The sequence below is a fragment of the Ambystoma mexicanum genome, chromosome 2q (assembly GCF_040938575.1).
Source record: "Ambystoma mexicanum isolate Mex_15411 chromosome 2q, UKY_AmexF1_1, whole genome shotgun sequence".
NCBI classification, from domain to species: domain Eukaryota; kingdom Metazoa; phylum Chordata; class Amphibia; order Caudata; family Ambystomatidae; genus Ambystoma; species Ambystoma mexicanum.
This window is the reverse complement of record NC_090924.1, coordinates 537,133,865-537,157,766: the sequence shown is the minus strand read 5'-3', so window position 1 is coordinate 537,157,766 and position 23,902 is coordinate 537,133,865. Positions and strand designations below refer to the sequence as shown.

Sequence of the window (23,902 nt, the reverse complement as noted above, 5' to 3'; positions counted from 1 at the left end):
TCTTGCTAACTCCAACACACCATGAATGGGAGGTACGGTCTCACCAAACATGCTACAGTAAGAACATTGATTAAAATGACTGGTAGACTGGCTGTCCCTTCAAGGGATTCCTAGCGTGAGGGAACTTGCCTAACAGATTGTTATGTAATTGCATGGGTGCATATGTATTACAAGTTATTTGTACAGTGTATGAAGAGTGTTTCTAGGTGGAAGAGAGCTATGGTAGATGTGCACCACAAGCTGCGGCTGGGAACATGAAGTGCAAATGCTGTCAGCCCATGTGCCTGCCCAAATCGAAGGTGGTGAATGAGCCTCTTGTAGATCTGCTCTGTGTATCACACCGCCCCAAGGCCCTGTGAATACAATGGATTCAACAAATATTTTATCTATAGTGGGGTAAATTCGGGGGCAGGGAGTTGCCACAATCTTTAAAGCCCCCCTGTCAGCTGAAAATCTCTCCTGTTAAGCCACAACATTAATTCTGATATCCTATTTGGCTGCATTAGGATCTCTAATCAGTTTTCCATTCCTTTTCTTACAGTCTATCGCCCTCCTGGGCCAGACTGTTCATTTTGCAAGCAGTTCCTTGAACTGGTGGCTGATAACTTATATCTGGAATTCCCACATCTCGTGGTTTTGGGGGATTTCAATTTGAGCTCTATTTGTACACCGCATATCGCAGAACAGCAATTTCTGGATGCCAAGAACGACCTGAATTTGGAACAACTAGTTCATGGGCCAACACACAGAAACTAATTTTTTTCCACCCATCTTTAGTTACTGTGTTTGAACTGTTAACTATTTTCTGGTCTGATCATTATGCAGTGCCTTTTCGGCTCCCGACTCCTGCCCCTGCACACAACCTACCCACCGAAAGGTACTTAAACGTTGTTGGCGTCAAGTACCTCACAAAGATATAATCTCGAACATCCTAGATAACGAGGTTAACCCTCTGGATTTAGATCTGGTGAATGGTGCACAGACGTTCAGGGCAGTAGCTGATATGCTGGCCCCTCTGCAGATGTGCAGGGGTAAACCCTGCTCTTCAGAACCATGGTTCGATTATGCCTTAAAACCCCAAGGCAAATAAAACGCCAGTCAGAATGCAGATGGTGAGCTTATTCACTGTTGGACAGATCCCTGTTCACACCAAGTTCCAAAGCCTATCATTAAGCAATTCGCTTGGCTAAAACTAAATTCAATACTGGTGCTGGTGCACTCCCGGTCCACTAATAGCGACTCAAGCAACATTATCATTCCGTCGCTATCAATGTGTGATGCTTTAGCTGACTTCTTTATTACCAAAGTCAGCAACATACAAGCATCCATTGCCACCACTGGGCTGCCACAGATTGAGAGAAACCAACAGCCCACTACCATCAACAGCACAGACAACTGGTCCGTCTTTACAGTATTTACGTCAACTATGATCATTAGGGCCACAAGGGGCTTTAAATCCACTTCCCCATCTGATGCGATGTCTCTAGCTACCTTCGAGGGGATCATCGATTATATTGCCCCCTCGCTATGTACAGCTGTCAATCGATCTTGTTCGACTGGTCATATGCCAGCAGTCCTTAAGCAATCCCGGGTTATACCTTTGCTTAAAAAACCCTCTTTTGATCCAGCAATCCTGGCCTATTTCCATCCAATCTCACTGCTTCCATTTCTGATGAAACTTCTGGAATCTCTAATCTCTCCACTTGTCTCAGGGTTTTTAGAGAAGTCACAATTCTTGGACCCGTTTCAATCGGGATTCCGTCCAGGCCGGTGCACAGAAAGTGTACTGGTTTCTGTTATGGATGACCTGACCAGACTAGTCGACCGGGGGGATAGGGGCTCCGATTCTGCTAGACCGCTCAGCAGCTTTTGACACTGTGGATATTCCACTTTGCTGTTCTGCCTCTCTCAGGCCAGCCTCTCTGGTCAGGTGCTTGCCTGGTTTTCATCATTTTTAACAGATAGGTCCCATGTTCTTTCTTTTGGGTCTTTCCTTTTCTGTTCCCATAAATGTTTTTGTGGTGTCCCCCAGGGCTCTGCCCTGTCTCCCGCACTTTTTAATGTCTACATTCAGCCTCTTTTGCTCCTCATCCATTCGCACGACTTCCGATCATACTCCTATGCCGGTGACACCCAAATCATCGTCCGGCTGGATTTGGCCAAGCTGGACACAGCATGTCAGGTACGGGTGTGTCTGGCGGCAGTGAGTGACTGGATGGGGAGCAACTGGCTGAAGCTTAACAGGGACAAAACAGAGGTCTTGGTGGTGGGTCCTTCTGCCTCCCAGCGGGGTCCTCCTTTTTCATCCTCTTCTTCATCACTCTGGTCATCTGTCTTCTGGCCCTCTGAGCTTGGCTCCTGTCCTTCACCCGCTCCGGCAGTCAGGAACCTCAGGTTCCTGTTCTCAGAGTCTCTGTCTGCCACAGCTCAAGTTAGCTCGATATGCAAATCTGGCTACTTCCATCTCAGAGTACTAAAGAAGGTTTTGCCCTTCCTTCTGGCGAACCTTCGCCCTTTGGTGGTGTCCTCGCTGGTATTGAGCAAGCTTGACTACTGCAACTCGTCGTTTCTAGCCCAGCCAGCCTGTATTATCCATCGGCTCCAGCTGCTGCAGAAATCAGCAGCACATGTGGCCACTAACACCGCAGGACTGGGACTATATGCATCCCATAAGCAGTCACTTCACTGGCTACCAATTCAGAAGCGGATTATGCTTGAATCCCTCTATTGTCCAGCGTGCCTTTTATGGTGTGGTACCAGAATTTCTCCAGGAGAAAAGTACCTGCCGGGCCGCTCATTTACATCTGAAAAATCCCGATTGTTGATCATCCCTTGTTTCACCGTGCCCGTATGGGCAGCCGCTCCTAAATTGCAGCGGCTAAGCTGTGGAACACTTCACCCTTCTCGATTCAGGCTACTCGCGAAAATTTCAGTTTTCGCCGTCTGCTAAAAACCTTTCTGTTCTAAGTCCTCTCGCCCCTGATGCCCTTTAGCACCATGATGCTTTCTGCACATGTGCGCTTTATCAAATCCATTAACATAACATAACAGTCCACCAATCATGGTCTGAGAACAATTATGAGACACATCAGAGGAGCCAACAAGGGGTGGCTAAGGGGGGCCACAGCCACCCTTATAGAAACGCTGGACCCCCACCGGCCCACCTGCCGTTCATGTGTTTCTTTTGGTGCGACACGCCCAGGCCACCCCAATAAAAAATGTCTGGGGCCGCCCGAGAGACAAAGGTGCACACACTCACTGGGAAGCCGGACCCGAGGGCGGTGTCAAAGAACTATATAAACTAAAGAGAACATAGGGGTATGTGGGTGTTTGTGGACAGAGCATGTGGGCATTTGGCAATGACTAGAGGCAGGAGAATGAGCAGGACTCTTGAGACAGGTGAAAGGCTTGCGTAAGAGATTAGGAGGATGAGGGTGAAGCCTGCGCGTGTAAAGGGCGCGCTATTTATCACTGTTTGGCTGTTTGCTGTGCGCTGGACATTGGCAGTGGACTATTGTTGTCCATTTAGGCCTCAACACGAGTGGGCTGCACAATAGGATCCATAGTGCTTTGGGGACACCAATGGTTGGACTGTTTGTGACGATCCTCCAAAGAGGGGTACGTTTTGCTCTGCCACCTGGTGAGCCTCTAATTACTGGCACTAAAATTTTGTGTGGGAATTCTTTCCTACAACCTGTTTCGCCCTATACATCTAGAGGGTACTGAAGCGGATTTTACTTTATACTGTGTCGTAGTGCAGCGACTGCAGTGAACCTGCGAACTGGGTCTGGATTTTACCATCAGTGAACTTACTGCTAACTGAAAGGAGTTTTCTGGTAGTACCGCCTGTGGGGTGAGCTGGAGTTAGTGGTGACTCCGGGACCTAGTCCTTTGAGCCACGTAGCTGGTACTATAATTATCGCTGTGCTCTTTGACTGGAGCAGTTTATCGAATCGTTCCGGAGAGACTGTTGGTACCCAGTGGGCATCTATTCCTGCAACCAGTTTCTAGGTCCCAATTTCGGAGCTCTCAACCGACTTCCTGGCCAGGGGATTCTGCAAACAGGAGGTGCAATGTACGACTTACGCAGCTCAGTGCAAGGACCCCTAAATAGTCGGGACAATCAGACTAAGACTACTGAAGTGTCAAAGAAGTCACACTGTCCCAAAAAGTGGGGGGCAAGTCTAAGTTCCTTCAAGCCCTACAAGACAGGTGGAGGCATTTTTGTCCCTCCCCCCAGTATCTATCTATCCATCCGACAGTCATCTATGGGGTCAGGCTTCCAAAATGACTCAATAGATTCGAGATATAAAGGAAGTGAATCAACCCCGATAAATCATCCGATCCGGGGCTCTCTTCCAAGGAAACCTGGACTATACTATAAGGGCAACTACGATGAAAAAGGTGATTTCCAATCATCTCGCAAAACCTGCAGAGTTACCTACGAATTGCACTATCGATGCTCCAACCACCCAAGAAGAGTCCGTAATTGACTCTGGGGTCCCCCACCTGCAGTCAATCATCGGCCTCACTGAGCCAAGAGACAAAGATCTCTTGGAACTAGAAGTGGCGGGGTCACTGAATGGGCCCGTTCAACTAGATGCCGTTGAGGTTGGAAAAGCATGGGCTATTGACAAAGATTCTTGCGCTTATAAATCCATTAATCCTCCTGCAGAGGCACAATCAACCTAGGTCATGCTTCCAGTAAATACATCTCAGGAATTGACACCGCCTACAATAATGGCCTTAAACTTTGTTCTAACATCATTGCTCAAAGTTTTTGAAAATTTAAAGATGGAAGTCCAACAACATACGGGCATACCAATGGAGGTTACAAAAGAACTGGAGATAAATGAATCAACTATGATTGCTTTGAAATCTGCCATCAGTGAGTCAATGGGGGAAGCTGTGAAGGATCTCCAAAATGAAGTCAAAGTTCAATCGGCAAAAATTGTCCTTTAACAGTTCTATGTGGAGACCTAATGACAATGTCGGTGACCATCTCAGAGAAACTTGAGGACATCGACAGAAGGTCCGAGATCCAATAGAAAGTCCCCCTCCAGAAAACCACAGTAGAATCTTTTACACAGGATACGCCCCTTTCAACCTTGGTAATGGAAGAGTTTTTGAGGATGGCATTAGTGGTGGACAATGATCTCTTTCTAGCTGATCAGGAGCGGCCGATTAATATATCTTCAGGAGACTCAGATCACGCTCTTCCACGTAGAAAGAAAGTGAATGGAAAAATGAAAAAGAAAAAGAAAAAAGAAGGGAAAAAGTATCAACTGAAGCCCCAGCGCAGCCAATCATTCAGGGCAAGCATAAAAAGAAGCGCCAGTCATCAGAGTCCAAACAATTCTTGAAAAAGCTAAAAGAGGGTATGAAAAAGGATGAAAAGAAACAGAAAGAAGTTATGCCGAAAGGGGGTCAATGGAAAAAGTCTAAGAAGACAAATAAATCAAATAGTCAAGAAAATCAGGACCCGAAGGAAAAAGGAAAATCTGTAGAAAAACTAACTGTGGGAAGCCAAACGGACAAAACTGAGCCACCGAAGAAAATTGCTCCTATATTCCTGCTGGCAAAACGGAAAAATAAACCTGCAATTCCTGCAGTAAAAATTGCACCACTTTTTCTGAAAAACGCAAAAAGTGATGCCTCCGTAAACCCTGGAGGGTCCAAGGGTCCAAACAATGAAGTGGGTGTAGCAAGTACGGTTGCAGCTTTAAATTTAAAGGTCAGGGGGCCCCCGAACAAAAATTATGAAACAAACTCTCATGAGATCCAGGCACGGGACAAGTCACACAGGGGTAATGGAGGCAATCCATTGGAAGGTGCGTCTGGGAACAATGAGGAGGTAAGAGGATCTCAGAGTCTTTCCAATTTCTGCAATCAAAGAAAGGATTGTAGAGTTTTTCATCTCGAGAAAACTTCCTTTTACCCAAAACGCTATGCCTCTAAATCGTTCAACAATCCTCCGGGAAATGAAGATGATCCCCGCCTTAAAATACTTAACATCAGCTGACATTGATGTAGTGAGCTTTCATTTTGGGCCCGACACAAACACTGCGGAAATTACTTTGACATCAAGATTGAGTGTGGACGTAATATTGGGTGAGACATCGGCATGGGACCAGAGAGGTCTGAGGATATCCCAGATATGTCCAGCACAAATAACTCCCAATCCAGTGTATATAGAGTGCCAGAATCAGAAGACAGAAAGCAAGATGAAAGAGGGTAATCCTTCTAACCCAATAAATATGTGGGAGATGGTCCCGAAGATAATCTCACAGGTTTTCCAAAATGGGCATGCCCCAGCAGAGACTCTATGGAAGAAACAACTAACTGTTCTATCTTGGAACATCAGAGGTTATAATCTTTCTCCCAAGAACCAAGAAAAACACAAATATTTAAGTCATCTGATTTAATATTATTCCAAGAGACTTGGTTAACTTGTTCAGTTGGGTTTGATGGTTTCTCCATTTCTCAGCAATTGGCTCGGGGTTGAAAAGGGGGTAGGCCAACGGGAGGCTTATTAGTGGCATGCAATAATGAGATCTTTGAGACTTCGAAAGTGTACTAAATGTCAGTGAAGGTATACTTATGGTGAGAGGGACAAAGAGAGGGATTACAGGGGGTAATAGCTGGCTCATTGTAAATGTTTACTGGAACCCCAATGCTATCTCTCTTTTTGATTTTCTCCTTAATCTTTCGGATGGCCTGGTAGATTGTTTTCAGCAGTTTCCGTTGGATGATCTTATTATTGCACGTGAACTCAATTCTCAATATATTTCCACTATGGACCCAATTTCAGGAAAATCCCATAAGAAGACCACCAATGGAAAAATCTGGGTAGATTTTATGCAAGAATGGGGTCTCCAAATGTTTAATGGTAACATCACGGGGGATATCCCAAATGCTCCATCATGGCATAGAGGACCAGCGTTCTCAACCATTGACTAACTCTTTGCCTCGAAATTTATTTTTTTCATCTTGTTCAAGATTTCAACTGGTGGAGGGGAATAGTGATGACCATGTAACATAAGGGAATCTCTGGGGCTTGAGGGGTTTCCTGATGTACTGGTTTACGACCGGGAGCTCTTCACGAATAGAGCAGGTAATGTGGTAAAGAGATTTCACAAGGGGGGTAAAGTGTTAAACTGCAAATTGAGGGGTTTGGTGTATCAACTCAGACCAACAACTTTTGAACATTTGCAACAGCCCATTTCTCTCAATTTCTTTCCAATTTGGCACCTGCCGATTCCAACCCGCAGAAACCACATAGGACTCATAAACACATCTATAACTAAAAACTAAACTAAACTAAACTATAATGTTGAAATGATTGAACAAAAGAAGCATCTCAGAAAACAAAGAGGGAGGTTAAAGAGATCTTGTACAGATTTGGAGCAGCTCAAGGAAGGTCTGAGAGTCCTCAGTAACAACTATAGAAATTGGCTTAGAGCCCATAGGTATCTTTGGTGGCAGCAGGATGGGGAGAGAATGTTATCTGCTCTCTCGCGGGGTAATTCAAGAAATTTCTGGGCTATGGTGAGGATGAATGAGGTAAGTCAAAACCAAAAAATGGATGCGGTCATTCAACAACAGGTATGATGTGACCATTTTGCTAGGGTCTATGACTCCCCGAATGCCATAGTCCGGGATAGAAATACTCAGATCAAGTGGTCCCTGGATTTCTCTGCCTCGGATGTGGAATTGCTGATAAGAAAATCATCAGCTTCCAGAGCTGTGGGTCCGAATGGTTTGAGTAATTCAATCTTAAAAATGGACCCACCCCTATAGGCAAGGGCACTAAAAAAACGTTTTGATAACAATCTTGCAAAAGAGGTTCCCAGACTCATGGAAAAACTCTACAGTAATCCCAATCTACAAAAAGGGGGATAGACTGTTGGCAACTAACTACCATCCAATTTCCCTTTTAGATGCAGACAGCAAAATCTTTACAGGTCTCATTTTAGGGGAATTGGCAACCTGGCCAAAAAAGAAGGGCGTTATACCAAGACAGCAATCTGGCTTAGGAAAAGGTTTATCCACCTCTCTTAATGGTTTGGCTTTGAGCTGTCTGATCGCACCGTCTGTCCAAGGAGGGGGTTCTCCCCTTTTTGGGGCTTGGTTAGACCTCTCTCAAGCTTTTGATACTATTGACAGGAATCTTCTATGGAAAAAACTGGATGGCTGGGGTATCTCTCCAAGTTTACTGTCAGTCCTGAGAGAGTTAGACCACAACAACTCTATGCAGGTGAAGCTTTGTAGATCAGGCCTACTGTCAAACCCGATTAGGGTAGAGAGAGGGATGCCCGTTAGCTCCTTTTCTGTTTATTTTGTTCATGGCAGACCTGGCAGGGTGGCTGAAGGACATAGGCTTAATATCTCCGCTGATTGGAAAAACAAAAATCATTTGGATGGCATACGCGGATGACGTTGTAGTCCTGGATCATTCCCAAGTGGGGCTGCAGTGTCTCCTGTCTGCAGTAGAAAATGATGCCTGAAATAACAACTTCACCATCAATCCAGCAAAGTCCAAGATAATAAGATTGAAACAACCGAGAAAGATAGTAAAGTACTATGTCTGGAATCTGGATCAACTCCCGATTGAGACTGTCTCGGAATTGACTTATTTGGGAGCAACAATCCGCTCATTTCCAACGAAATCCGGTTTGTTGCTCTCAATTGAGTTATAAGTGGTAAAGCTGGGAGCACAAATGAAAAAAATCAAATCCCAATTCTGCACATTTTCTATTTTCCCGCTCGTGAGATTCTATATAGGCAAAGTAATTCCGATAATCCTTTTTGGCTTGGACTATAATTATTTAGCCATGGATATTGAGTGGGACTCTTTGGAAGCTAAACTCTGGAAACATACACTTGGATTACCGGATTGCGTCCCAATAGTCTCTCTTCACTATGAATTAGGTCTGCTGTCCCTTAGATCATGGCTCCAGTGGAAGTGGTTGACACTGTACAGACAGGTCTTAGACCCTCCCATGAATTTATATTTTGAGGAAATAGCTTGAGAGTTACATTCTGGTAAAAATGGTTTTCTGTCCAAGTTCCAGCAGAGATGCTCTGAAATATTAGAGAGAGAGCGGACTGTGATGCTGATCTGCTCCGTCAGAACCCAGATAAGGTTAAAGAAAAAATGAAACAGTGTGACTGGATTGATGCCATAGACAGTATGAGGAGGGCGAAGAGATCTGGCTCCTTTACTCTGGTTGATAAGCGGTTATCTATGGTCCCTTCCTATTTAAAAAAAATCACCGGATTTGCGTTTTGATTTATCCTTCCTTAGATTCCGTTTAAACCTGCTCCCCACTCTAGAGATTTTGGCCACCAGAGATAGTGAAGGGAAAACAGCACCATACTGTGACAAGTGTCTTAATAACAATCTGCAATCATCTAAACTCTTATTATCTAATTGCCCGGGCACTTGGAGTATGAGGGATAGGAGATTTGGTAGGTTTGTCCATCACATATCCTGGTTAAATTCCAATAAATTCTGGCAGAGATTATCCTCACGTCAGGTGTCTGGTCTTTCAATGGAACTCGTAAGAGCCCTAAGGGAACTCAATTTGATCAGGGATTGAGCGTTGATCTGGAGAGAAGGAAGTATTTAGGTAATCGAAGTTGTGCAGGTCCGAGCCAGTGTATTCCTTTTCTTCTCCTGGTTTGGCCAATGGAGATGTTTTCTGCACATTGCTGACTTTTTGGAGACCCATTTTACTTGTCTAGTTGGGAATATGGTGTCTGGTGCTCCTTTTCCTTTTTCATTTGTTTGAATTTTTCTTGTTTCTCAGGTCTTGTTTTAGTGTTTGTGATATAGCTTTTATTATATATTTTTTTAATTGAAGATTTTAGTGAAGGAAGTTTGTAATTCATTTGAAGAGTTTCTGTGTTATTTTATTTTTTTGTATCCGTTACTGTTCTAGTGTTAAAAGTCAAATGTTGGCTATTGCACAATAAATACAAAAAAAAAGATTAGGAGGATGTATAAGGAAAGCAACAGGAATGTAGAGAAGAAGAAAATCAGAAATAGAGTGGAGGAAAGTGAATGAGGGCAGAGGAGGAGGAGAAGAAGGAGGTTGGAGCATAGTGAAACTAGTGAATGGAAAGGACAGAGGAGGGGGAAAGTTGAAGGCGAGGAGGAAAGAAGATTTGTACAGAGAAGAAAAGGCGTAACAAGCAAGATGTTAAGAGATGTCAAAGAGGGAGTTTAAGTTGAAGAGTGGGGTGCGCCAGTCACTGAAGTCTAAAAAGAATAGGTAGTATCAGGAGAGAAAGAGGCACACCTTACATGATGTAAGCCTGGGAAGGGTGGAAGTTCGATCATGTGGTTGAGCATCAAGAAGGTTCAGGTGAAGCACAAGGAAAGAAAGAAAATCCCTTGGATAGAAGCACATGGGACAATGTCAAAGTGGAAAGTGAGAGCTAGCTGTTGGGTAGAAGTGCAAGGACCTACAGACAGGGAGGTGGCAAGATTCCTACAGAAAAGCCAATGGAAGATGTAAAGTGGCTTGCTGTTGTGAGAAACCTGAAGGTGCCTTCCTCTCTAGTCCCTGGGGATCTGTCATACAGGTGGCCAGTACACAGCCATCGCTTTTGGATACAGTTCCTGGGGGTGGACCAGTGCGGGAGAGTCACCTGGATGGAGGGTCTTTGGGGAGTGGGAGTGAGACACTGACGGGTGAGATGCGGTATCCCCCCCCTTAACACCTTTTCCCCATCCTATGTAGGATATTCCAAAACACTGCCCATCCCCCCTTTTCACACTGACACCATCTGGATCATGGAGAGGGCAGGAGCCCTTTCCTATCTTCCCCTTCAGACATCTGAGCCTCCGGAACCCTGCCACATGCTGCAGAAGCATTTAACAAAAAAAGGGGGGTGCCCCCTGCGTGTTCAGTGGGAGTTCGGGGCAAAGTACAAAGAAAACACAGGGTTTTAACTCTCACTATTAGTTGACCAAGCAATTATGGTCACGGTTCAGGTTCATTTTTCCCAACCAATAAATGTTCTGCTTCGTAAGAAGTCAGAAAGAAAATAGGAAAATGCCAAGGAGAACAAGTAGGGCAAACACGAAAGATATATTCAATCATACATTTTATTAATTGATACAAACAGAAAGAAAAAAATGGTTAAAATGAATAATGTTATTCATAGTTCTGAGTAAAGAAATTTTATACAGTGATGCTTATGGGCAATACCAAACAGAATTTGCCCATAAAATGTTCAGAGAAATTTAGTCACAAAAAGCAAAAACCAATCTCTTAAATGGTTAACATTTGTAAAATAGAATGATTCAAGAATAAATACAAAAAAGGGAAAAGAAAAAAAAGCAAATATTTTTATACATTGAAACAAACAAAGTACACAGTTAGATTAAGATGTCTTGCATTGTTAAATCAAACTTTTTGTTGAGCAAAGGTAACTATCCTTTGTACATACTCATGATCAGAGTCTGATCATGCTGGGTGAAACTGCCTACGTGCAAGTTTTTAACCTGTTAATAATTGTTATGAACACAGATCATCAGTAAATTACTGTTTAGAAATTTAGAGCTGTGTTAGCGGCACGTTTCGGCTTTAGAGCCATTAGTCTTGGCCTTGATTGAAGAGCCTTCCTCAGGGCGAATAGATCTATAAGGGATCTAAAAAAAACAGAATGAAAAAATAATAAAGAAAAACGGTTTGGAGGGAAGACAGATGTGTAATTAAACACATTCCAAAACATGCACTAAATGCTGTTGGCCCCAGTTTGTAAACTGGATTTTCCATTTTCATAAAACATGATGGGAACATGATAATGCTAAAGAGTTTAAACATCAAGGTGAAAAGCTACTGCACTGAACTCACCCTGTATGTGGCACAGGGTAGTGCAGAGGTTATCAGCCTATGGGATTTGTCGGTTGCGGGTGCCTCAACAGCCTGGGTCTGCAAGGGTTGGGTCCTCGAGCAGCTACCCAATATCCAGTATGGTTTAGGATGAACTCACTCTGTAAAGAAGAAAGGGTGGGATGGAGAATGAGAGCTCCATTTATTGCAGAGTGATGTTGTGAGAGAGATAAAAAAAACCTAGAGATGCAACGAAGAAATGCAAATGGAATAGAGATGCATCCAGATATGGAGAAGAACCCAAAATGGAATACTCAGAGGGAAGGTAGTGCTCAAAGAGAGAGACCCAGTGGCAACAGAAGCAGCTGGGTGTCTACGTGCAGTCAGTGCACCATCTAACCTGAAGGTGAGCACGACCGTGCTAGGGAGCCCCTTCTCGACCACGATTTCTACAGAGCTCCACTGGTCTGGATCACAATATAATATATGCTCTTGCTCGTTCCATATATTTAGATTTACTTGATGCCTGTCCGCAAAATGGCCACCAGACGCGTTGCTAGGCAACGGCGGTAGCTTTCTACAGCAGCATTTCCGCCAGCAGGCAGAAGCCGGCCCGCTCCCGAGAAGGCCCGTGGAAGAAAGGCCCTGTTTGCGCTGATCACAGCCACACCATCTGGATCGTGGAGAGGGCAGGAGCCCTTTCCTATCTTCCCCTTCAGACATCTGAGCCTCCGGAACCCTGCCACATGCTGCACAAGCAGCTGGGTGTCTACGTGCAATCAGTGCACCATCTAACCTGAAGGTGAGCACGTCAGTGCTAGGAAGCCCCTTCTCGACCATGATTTCTACAGCACTCCACTGGTCTGGATCACCATATAATATATTTATATATACTTGCTGTCTGTCTGCAAAATGGCCACCAGACGCGTTGCTAGGCAATGGCAGTAGCTTTTTACCGCAGCATTTCCGCCAGCAGGCGGAACCTGGCCCGCTCCCGAGAAGGCCCACGGAAGAAAGGCCCTGTTTGCGCTGATCACAGCCACACCATCTGGATCGTGGAGAGGGCAGGAGCCCTTTCCTATCTTCCCCTTCGGACATCTGAGCCTCCGGAACCCTGCCACATGCTGCAGAAGCAGCTGGCTGTCTATGTGCAATCAGTGCACCATCTAACCTGAAGGTGAGCACGACAGTGCTAGGAAGCCCCTTCTCGACCGTGATTTCTACAGAGCTCCACTGGTCTGGATCACCATACAATATATGCTCTTGCTCGTTCCATATATTTATATATACGTGCTGCCTGTCCACAAAATGGCCGGCAGACGCATTGCTAGGCAACGGCGGTAGCTTTCTATAGCAGCATTTCTGCCGGCCGGCAGAAGCCGGCCTGCTCCCGAGAAGGCCCGCAGAAGAAAAGGCCCTGTTAGCGCCTGTTAGCGCATTGGTGCGCAGGTCCGGTCCGCACCCCTCTTTGCCTGTACCTCCTAAGGTAGGACTTTTCCGTCCCTGGCCTCTCACCGTGTGCACTTGTGCTGTGATTATTTTCGTCATTTCCATGCACTATATGCTCTAAAGCATCTCATGCTTTCATCATCTCCTGGTCACTGATCGCAACCACAAGGACCGCTTCCTATCCTCGCATGAGAGTATATGTCAACCCCAACAGTCGCTCAATACCACTGTGTCAACTGTCTATCATATTCTTCTACATTTATCTCGTCATTATGCCTTCTTTTGAGTACCCCAACTTGGCCTTATATCACTCTGTTTGCACGTCCCTATCGATTATGTAATGTATGTATGTTAGCGCTATGCTGTTTTCGCGCTGTACCCGGCATCTCTCTTGAGTCCAACCTTCAGGAGCCTACAGTTTTGCATAGAACACCTGGCCCTGCTTTACTATAGCCTATGCATCTTATTTGTGCCTCCGCCTGTAACACTTTATTGACTCAGCGTTTGCCTGCTGTTTTTTCACTGTTTTAGACCGTGCTGCCGCCTGTAGCATTCTACTGTTTGCCTATTGCATCCCAGTGATTTAGCACTGACTGCGGCCTGTACCATCTCATTGATCCAGCCATTGCCTGCTGCATTTCAGTATATTATCTTTTGCCTGTTGTACTCCATTGACTTAGCACCTGATGCTGCTTGCTCCATTTAGTTGATTGAGCCCCGGCTGCTGACTGTTGCATCCTCTGTTCAGGATTCCAGTAGACTAGCTACAGTCTATAGCTTACTCTGCCCAAATGTATTATCTACTGCCTATTACAAGGCCCATTCACTAATGCATAGTATTAGTACTTCTCCATCCCCCTATCAATGAATGCCTAAAATTTGACACATTGCCTATATTCTAGCTCCCACACCTACTACAATGCACAACAGCTCGCTGCTTAATCTCAGCCAAACCATACGCATGCACTAAACCACTGCCATCATCATAAGAAGCAGATAGATATATACACGACTAGTGCACCCTCCTAACTCCTCCGGTGCCACCCCAACACACCTGCCCCAATGCAAACGTATGCCTCACCACACGCTGGCAAACATCACCCCCAGACCGTTAAAGCACAGTCTAATAGCTCCGGCCACATTCCGAGAACCCATTCCCAGAACTACAACACCATCGCTATCCTCAGCTCCCTCTTCTTACTCGTACTTAGAATTATACCTCAGCATATCATGCCCAACTGTATCACCTCCATCAAAATTACCACCACCAACTTTAGCTTCCAAACCGACACCCACACAGAAAACAAAGACTGCTCTAAAGGTGCATTCATACGGCACAAGACAGGTCTGGCACGGCTTTACTGCCCCAGACACCACCCTCTTCCCTGCCCCACGCCCTTCCTCCCCAACCACCCAGCATTCCCGATCACTCAGCAACTCCCTGCCCATGCCAAAACCAACCCCTACTGGGCAGTACCCACCGTACACGTCTCTCATCCAGGACCTCAATTATTACAAAATCTAAACCCACCACTGTTTCCAAGCGCAATCCAAGACCAACAGGACGCACCCATCTCCAGCACCCCCCCCCTCAATAACCATCTCCCTACCTGTTGCTTCAAAAGCAGCACAATACCTAACCGAGATTCAGGACAACACCGACACCAGCCACCAGCAGACAACCTTCCCGAAAGGAACTCTTACCAATCGTCCCAATACCAAAGTATCCATCACCCAACTCTAACCGATCCAACCTCCTACCCCTCCCAACACCAGACAGTCCCTCCGAGGAGCCCTACTAAATGTCATATCCCTTGGAGCCCATGCAATTGAGACACACGACTGTATATTAGAATTTAAACTTGACTTCTTAGTGCTCACAGAAACGTGGTTACACCCTGCCTCAGTTCCATCGATCACACTAGCCGTCCCTAATGATTATACCGTTCTCAGAGCAGACCACTCTGACACCCTAGGAGGAGGAGTGGCCATCATTCACAAAACCTCTCTATCTTTCAGAGAATGTAAAACGGAAGCTCTTAGTGGATACGAAACTCTCCCTCAAACTAGCTGTCAATCATCAAGAAACCATCAACTTCCTAATAGTCTTTAGAACACCAAGTAAGCCAGACATCGACCTACCCCTTCTCATCACACCTCATCTTAAACCTAAAACTAAATACATCCTCCTAGAGGACCTCAACTTAGGCTATGATGACCCGCCAGACACCAAAGCTACAGCCTGCCAAAATGCTTTCCAGGAGATGCAATTCTCCCAAATAGTAGACACCCCTACTCATTGCAAAGGGAGAATCCTCGACTGTATACTCACCCTTAATACTGCAGTATCCATTATAGATGTCCTTAACTTGCATTGGACTGACCATTGACTAATTAAATTAAAAATAAACCTAGACTCTGACCACTCACCTAAACCCTGCAAACTACCACCTATTCAGGTTAGAAATGTACGAAAGCTTACCCCTGAGAACTTAAACCCTGTCCTCAGCAACTTACTTAAGTCTAAACCTCTGGACAGCACCAACACAGAGAGCATCGCCAACTACTAACACCAATGCCTGAAGTTAGCAGTTGACGAAGTAGCCCCACTCAAAACTAAAATGCCCAAAACCAAATGCAGCGCCCCCTGGTTCAATCATGAACTCATAGAACTTAGAAGAAAAAAAAGAGCATTAGAACACCTAACTAGAAAAAACAACTCCCCAGATATTCAAACCAAACTACAAGACCTCTTCAAAACCTACAAACTCATTGTCCTTTCTCACAAAGCAGAATCTCTCAATGACCGTATAGCTGCTGCAGCCTCCAACACCAAAGAATTATTTACTACTATTAGAGAATTAGAAATTCCCATCCAACCCTGTAACCTCCAGCAAAGACGGGTGCACAACCATTCAGAACGCTTTATCCTCCAAAGTGACCACACTCCAAAACAAAATAGCTTCACAAAAAAAACTCTTAGATCGCTCTACCTTGCCCATCCACTCTATATCTACTACGACTACAACAGACACGCCCGAATTCCAATTTACCCAAGTCACTACTGCCCAAGTTCTTAAAACAATAGCATCACTTAAGCCATCTAATTGCAAAGGTGATCGCACACCAGCGAAGGTAGTCAAAGATTGTGCTACTATACCAGCACCCACTATCACTAGCTTTGTGAACGAGTCCTTTAAATCTAGCGAAATCCCAGCAGCCATTAAAGTAGCTTGGGTCACACCACTTCTTAAAAAGCCTTCATTAGACCCTACAATCCCCACAAACTACAGACCAATAACAACTGTGCCCTTCCTTCTTAAAATCATAGATAAAATAGCCTACACCCAAGTACAATCTCACGTTGAACAGAATCACCTACTAGGGGAAAGACAATCAGGCTTTCGCCCCAATCACAGTATGGAGACCGCCCTCCTGGATCTAAAAAACAAGATGGACGCTCTCAGGGACTCTGGCAAACTGTGTATCCTACTACCTCTCAGCGCCGTTTGATCTGGACGACCATGACAAACTATGCCAGACCCTATCCTCTAACTTCCACTTCTCCCAGAAGGCCACCGCCTGGATAAAATCCTTCCTTTCCGAACACACATCAAGAGTCACCCTAGGGGAAGTTGCAGCAGATCCTATCCCGGTACCAGTAGGTGTATCACAAGGATCCTGTCTCTCACCCACCTTATATAACGCCTACACTAAACTACTGTTCGCAGCACTAGATGCTATGGGAGTAATTTACACAAACTTCGCAGATGACACTCAAATACTTATTCCATTACAGGTAACTTGGAACAGGACACGGTCACCATCAACACAATATACTCCCACATTCAATCCTGGATAGCCAAAAATAGTCTCTGCCTTAACGGAGATAAAACGGAAATTCTAATAGTTGGGTCCCCATCCAGGCTCAGTAAACTCCAGCCAGACTACACCACCATAGTGATCGATGGTACACCCATCATCATATCCCACAGTCACAACACTAGGAGTATACCTTGATTCCAACCTCACTATGAACAACCACATCAGCGCCCTCGCCTCCTCAACGGCCTATACTGCCAAATTGATCACACCAAGCAGACCCCTCCTATCCTCAGACAACTGCCTGACACTTGCGAGAGCCCTTATCCTTACAAAATTAGAGTACAGCAATATTCTATTGCTAGGCACCTTGAAAAAAAAACCTAACCAAACTCCAACTCCTACAAAACAAAGCCCTCAGAGCAGCACTGGGCATAAATAGAAGAGAACATATTACACAACACAGAAGAGAGGCACACTGGCTCCCAGTTCACGCAAGAATCCTCCACAAAACACTTACTACCCACAAATGCCTATATGACAATGCCCCCACCTACCTCAATGGATGCATTACAAGCAAAGCATCGCACAGAGCTCTCAGATCCAACGTCTACACTCAACTACACATTCCACGCTTCACCACCACAAGAGCAGGTAACTCTAGTTTCCCCATAGCAGCCCCCCGCATTTGGAACTCATTGCTACCACATCTGTCCAATGAAACATCACTGCTTGAGTTTAAAAAATTACTAAAAACCTGGTTGTTCAATAAATACTGAAACTCCAGCACTAGTACGCCCGCTGAGCTGCAACCTTCCAAGTTCCACCAGACTACTGCATCATTTTATGATAACCAACGCAAATATTTGCTTGCACCATTCCTGCAAATCATAATGTATGCTACCTTGATATGTTAACTGAGATATATGTAACCTATTCTATGATACTCGTAACCTGCAATTACTTTTGCATTGAAAATCAATGAAAACTAAGATATATATAACCTACGCCGTGATACCCAAGGGTCTGGGCGTGTAACCAAATGCAATAAATAAAAATAAATAAATAAATAAACATGAATGACAACAGACTAACACCAGAGCCGTTTACATGACATGTCCCAATACGAGGGTCAGGCAAAGTCAGACAATTGACCAGAATCACACACACACCTGACGGCCCTTTCCCTTCCCCACAGGGATAAAAGGTGGAGCACAAGAGCACAGGAAGAGCAAGGCAGACTGCACGATGCAAGGGCTAACTCAGCATGGCAGTTCAAGAAGAGGAGAAAGATGGCGCAGAGTGAGAGGGTGACAAGGAGAGAATCGACCTTACCCTTTCTGACTAAAGCCTGTGGAACCTCTGCTGAAAGAAACTTAAGTCCGCGAACAATAGCCAGCGTGTATTGCAACAGATGTCACCGGTACGAGAGACCATCTTCCGCTTAAAACCAAGCCGGGGAGAGACAGTGGTCTCTGTGGTACCGACCTTGACTCAAAGGATAAAGAAAGCAAAGCAGTTCATCACAGCCAGTGAGTCGAGAGGCATATTGATAAAGAAACGGAACTGTGTTGAATAAAGAGTAGCAAGTGACTCTTTTTGAACTTTGAACAAAGAACTGTTAGTTAAAGGTGGAAAACCAGCCGCAAAGGAGTCCAACACCACATGGATGTTTCCCCAAAGAGACTCTGGGCGATTACCCTAAAGTAGAAAACTACAATAACCAGAAGGGCTTGTAAGAAGATGAAAGGAGGGCCAAAGTGGTCATACAATGATCTTGCAAAATCCTCAGTACCGTCGAAAGTCTTTGACCGACAGATGACTGTGAAAAGAAAAGGACAGGCATCCCACCTGGTGAAATGAGCCCATGAACAGTGTATCAAAGGGTTAAGAAGGAAAACCCTGGAGTGGCTTAAAAATACATTAAGATTTATGAAGCAAGGAGTGGTGCGAGACAAAGAGAAGTGAACTTTCCCGCTTGCCACCTTTGGGATCTGAGCCCGGCTGAGGGAGATCCAGGTGTGAAAAGTTATCATAATTGAATAAGACGGTTAGGGGTCAGCGTCCAGAAGCCTGGAGACCCAGGGGTGAAGCCATCACCCAAAGTGTCTCAGGGGGTCTGTGCCCGGAAGAGGCGGACCTCAGGGTGAAGCTATCACCCAAAAGCATTTGTAGAACAGAACTGTGAGTTTGTTTGTTGAAACTATCAAGTCCTCGAGGGCTAGAGACTTTTTTTAAGCCATCAGAGAACCTGATAGCTGGAGCAGAACTGTTGGCTCGTGCTGGGGAAAGCTCGAGTGTATGCTGTGCTCAGGAGTCCCACCTTGTCCCGTTCTGAAAACGTGGGGAAGGGAGACCCCTGGCAATCACATCCTGACTGATTTGAGAACACTTCTTTCTTTATTGAAACCCTATCCCACACTTCTTTTGTATTTAGCGTAAGGATTGGCAATAGGTTTTTCTTAGTATAGGCCCTTTTATTTTGACACGATGCCACTAGGACTGCCTTATTTCTATTTGATGGTCGACGCTCGCTCCCATCTTAGATTTAGGTTTAGGTTGGGCGTTTTTTCCACCCTGCATTCAGTGTTCAATAAACACCCTTGAACTGTGATCCCTTGTGTCTGTCTTTACTGCTGCCACCATAAGTTTCTTACACTGTTGGAGACTCTGGGCTTTTGTGAAGGTCTGACGCAGAGCCAACACTCTATCTAATACCAAGTGGCATCTGCTAACCTGGATTTGAAATTGTGGGTGTTGGTCTAGCCCAAAGTACGCAAACTACGAAAGACCCTGCCAAGCAAACAGTAGGACTACTAAAAACTAGAGACTGTGAAGGGCTGAGAGACATCTGCATGAGACCAGTTGTGAGAGACATTCTTTGAGAAACCTTGATTTCAAGGAGCTTTCCTGACTGTGGATTTGAGTTCTTTATGTTTGACTTTGGACAATCACTGAAAAATCCCAAATAAATATGGTTCACCTGCCTTCCTGCATTGTTCCTTTTTGTAGAGTCCTACTCTGCTTCGGAGCAGGTCCTATTGCAGAACATTTTGAACAAAGGCAAGAAAACTGTGCACACAAACTGATTTTCATTTTTGTTTGTACAATAAGGAACAAAACAATATATGTGTGGCTCTGCTTTCCCAAATGCAAGATGGGACTTTGTTTGAGGAAACATCTGTTTATGTCACGCAGAAGAGTACACAAATCAGAATGCCCCTAGTGCAAAAATATGGATTGGGCAAAACGTGTTTTCTCAGTTGTGGTAACATAATTGGTGGTAAATGCTTTTGTCCAATGTTTCCCACCTCTGCAATCACAACATAATCTTGTCCCATGCATGGATACAATAAGTCTTTATTCTTTGTAAGTACTTGCAGGTATTAACAGGCAGATCAAGGACGAGACTCTCTGCCAAACACCCACTGGATCATCCCTCTGCCCAGTCTGACTCAGTCATTACTTGCATCACACATACCAATATCACATAATCCTTACTTACCTTTCATTCACAAAGGATACTGATTTTGTAAGTGATTTGTTTTTTTCCGGACATGTTAATTTCACCTCATTTGTGTTCCTTATTAGATGAATTGAAATTACATTTGTGTTCCTTGTATCTATGGTAGTCTATCAGGATCCATTTCTTACCTCTGGTGAGCTTTCCTCTTGCTCTGAATGTTTAATATGTAGAGCACTGATTATTCTTTCCATGAAATGTTAAACTGAGTTTGCCGTTATTATGCAAACAGGAATGTCATTGGCCATGCTTCTGTTTAACGGTATGTTCGTACAGATATGTTTCTATTAAATATGTTAATTTGAAACTGAATTGCATTTTGCTGTATTTTAGTCCCTTCCCCAGCAAAGAAAAAGATGCCTGGACAAGCAGTGAAGAAGAGGAAGACGAGGATATCAACTTGGAGACAAATTTTAGACATGTTATGGCAACAAAGTCCTTTTGGTACGATTCCTCTACAGAACTGCCCCCAGTATCTAAATATTGGCATTCAGTGAACAAAAATACCAGAATTCTTACTGTTGGTCAAGACATTGGTTGCGATGTTATGATTCATAGGTCATTTAAAACGGGTAAACCATTTGGGACGGAGGAGACCCAAGCCCACGTTACTTCAGATATCACGGACTCGAGCGGTGACCGTTATTCGCCTTATTGGACCATGGTGGATGACGTTGCATCCTTATCTACATCATCCTCATCAGGATCAGATGCTTTTTGGATGGACGAGTGTGCTGTCCCCTTCAATTGAAGACACTGCCAATTCTACAGACCGTGGAAGAGCCCCAAAACTGCCCAGACATGTAACCTGTCACAAACTCATTTATGTAATCAATGGAACCTGAACAATGAACTAAAACGACGCTCGTGCGGCGACACTACCAGAACCGTGTATTGTGAATTTGCATGGATTTGTCGTAACATAAATGACGAATCTGCAATGTAAGTTTATCTGCAAGCACTAAACGAGCTTGAGAAGTCTGTATTGTTTGGGCTCATTTTATTTTCTCCGAGAGGTTGAATTATTGTGATCACCAGCTCATTGATTAAAGTCCATTCCAAAAGGGGCAGCATATGATACGCTGCATTCCCGCAGGCATGACTAAGAACATTTGGTATATAATAACGCCTATGTTTTCCCTGTGGAAATTATCTGTGCTACAGGAGTATATTTTGCATGATAGTGTCTTGAGTGTAATTTGACCATGGAGTCATATCCTTGATCTGGAAAAGGTCTTCGTCAAGTTTTCCGTTGGTGCTCCACAATGAGGCCATACAATCCCATTCCTTGATGAACATTTTTTTCTTCCTCTGGTGTAGTAGGATTTAGGAACATTTAGTCCTCTAACAAATCTAAATTCAGATCTTTCAATCATTTCTTATGTTGGAATACCACACATTTGGTAATCTACTTTTAGTTTCTTTTGGGATTCTGTTTCACAGAGTAACAGATAAAAAAAACGGATTTTTCTGTATTGAAAAAAAGAATGCATAGAGCATCTCGCCCGTGGCCCAATGGTCGTGCCCAGGTAAAATTCCCTGTGCTTCTTCAGTTCCTACTTGTCAACCATCTTTTGGACAGGAAGCCGTCGGCCTAACTGCAGTCCTTTTCTCATCTAAGTCAGTCCCAAGCATTTTTTGTGTTGCTTCTTTTGGTTTTTTGTTTTATTATTGTTTTTTTCAGTCACAAATTATCATGCACAAATCTTTCCTCAGCCACATTTATACAATGTTATATTCATCCCCTGCCTCACTTTCCAGGATAAGCATTAAATGTGGCATTGGCTCTTGGATAAATCTGTTCTAACCAGATGCTCAGAATTGGTCCTTTCGTGCTGTATTTCTTATTTCGTTTTTTTTCTCTCCTAAGTTGAATGCCACCAGGTCCAGTCACCGTCCAACCCTGGGTAATCGGCAATTGCAACATTAGACAGGATATGGAAAACAAATACAATGAAGAATTATTTTCACCCATCATTTCCCTCTGCCAAGCCAATGGCGCCATTCATTTTGTAATACAAGAAGAAATGTATAGCTTCAAATAGTTTAATAACTTGCTGTCTGCAGAGCATTCCCAGAACCTGTGCTCCTAATCGCCTTTCGATCCAGAGGACCCATGCTAGCAGAACTCCTGAACTTAGGTGGCCCAAGACAGGTTCAAATATTAAGAACGTTGAGTTTAGAAGAACAATTGTTGAAGGTGTGCGCCCTGCACCATCTTGCCAGCCATAGCACACGTGATTTCCACTCTATAAGCAGTGTCATTTCTCCAATTTTTTTCACAATTTTAACCGTGTGTCCAATAAGGGGAATAAGGCAGAAAGAAAATACAGACATCCCAGTATTAATCCCGGGACTCCTCGTCCTCTTCATAGTCGGTCAGATAGCACAGCTGGTTAAGCGCTCGCTGCAGAGATATGTATGTGATCTGCAGGTCACAGGTTCAGATCCACCGCTCCTTGTCCCACCACCCCCCGGGACAACTCAGCCTTTCATGTTATGTTATGTTATTATGCTTATACCGCGCCACAGCCTGTGGGCATTCAGGCGCCGGGAGACAGATAGGTGGGAAAAAAAAGGACTACTCATAGAGGGTTCATAGTAATTAAAGAGAAACTTTTCAACTGTTTCCGTAAAGCAAGATGGTTCTCTGTTTTACGCAGCTATAGAGGTAAGGCATTCCATGCCTTGGCTCCTTGAACATGGAAGGCCCGGCCAAAACCCCGGGCTCGTTTTACCCGGTGTAGTTCCAGTAAGGAGCCTTCTGCTGAGCTCAGATTTCTCTTAGGCTGGTAGAAATTTACTCTGTCCTTCAAATAAACTGGGGCGTTACTAAAAATGTACTTGTGGCATGTAGATAGCAGTTTAAATTGAATTCTTGCTCATACTGAGAGCCAATAAAGCTTTTTTTAAAGAAGTTATACTTTAACCAGCCGGCACTGCTCCTGCCTACTCCTTTACTCATTAATAATTAACTAACCCTGAGCACCCTGGTTTTCCCCAATTTTCACACTGAGGCAATATTTCCAATAGCCCATGCTGCACATGTGCTCTTTTGTTGAGATTGCATGAGCATAGTCTCTCAAGGCCAGAGATAATCCCATTGAACTCAAAATACACACACCATTTGGGCTCATTGGTCGCAGATTCAGTAACCCTCACAAACATTAAAGCGCCACATCACAGTAATATTGCTAAACTTCTGAGAGAGCTTCTTGATTAACAGTAAACAGTTCATTTTAGTAAAAAGGGAAGGAGTCAA

General features: G+C 44.4%; 1 protein-coding gene across 1 annotated transcript in view; it reads left to right on the top strand.

Moving 5' to 3' along the window:
• The window catches only part of PDZD9 (PDZ domain containing 9), a gene marked incomplete at its 5' end in the record, with an annotated part of 200,719 nt that extends 179,138 nt beyond the window's left edge, over positions 1 to 21,581 (top strand). The window contains one exon of the mRNA XM_069646548.1: positions 20,974 to 21,581. Coding sequence (XP_069502649.1) covers positions 20,974 to 21,391 — 418 coding nt within the window. The remainder of the gene's footprint in view (positions 1 to 20,973) is intronic.
• Between the last annotated feature and the right edge of the window lie 2,321 nt (positions 21,582 to 23,902).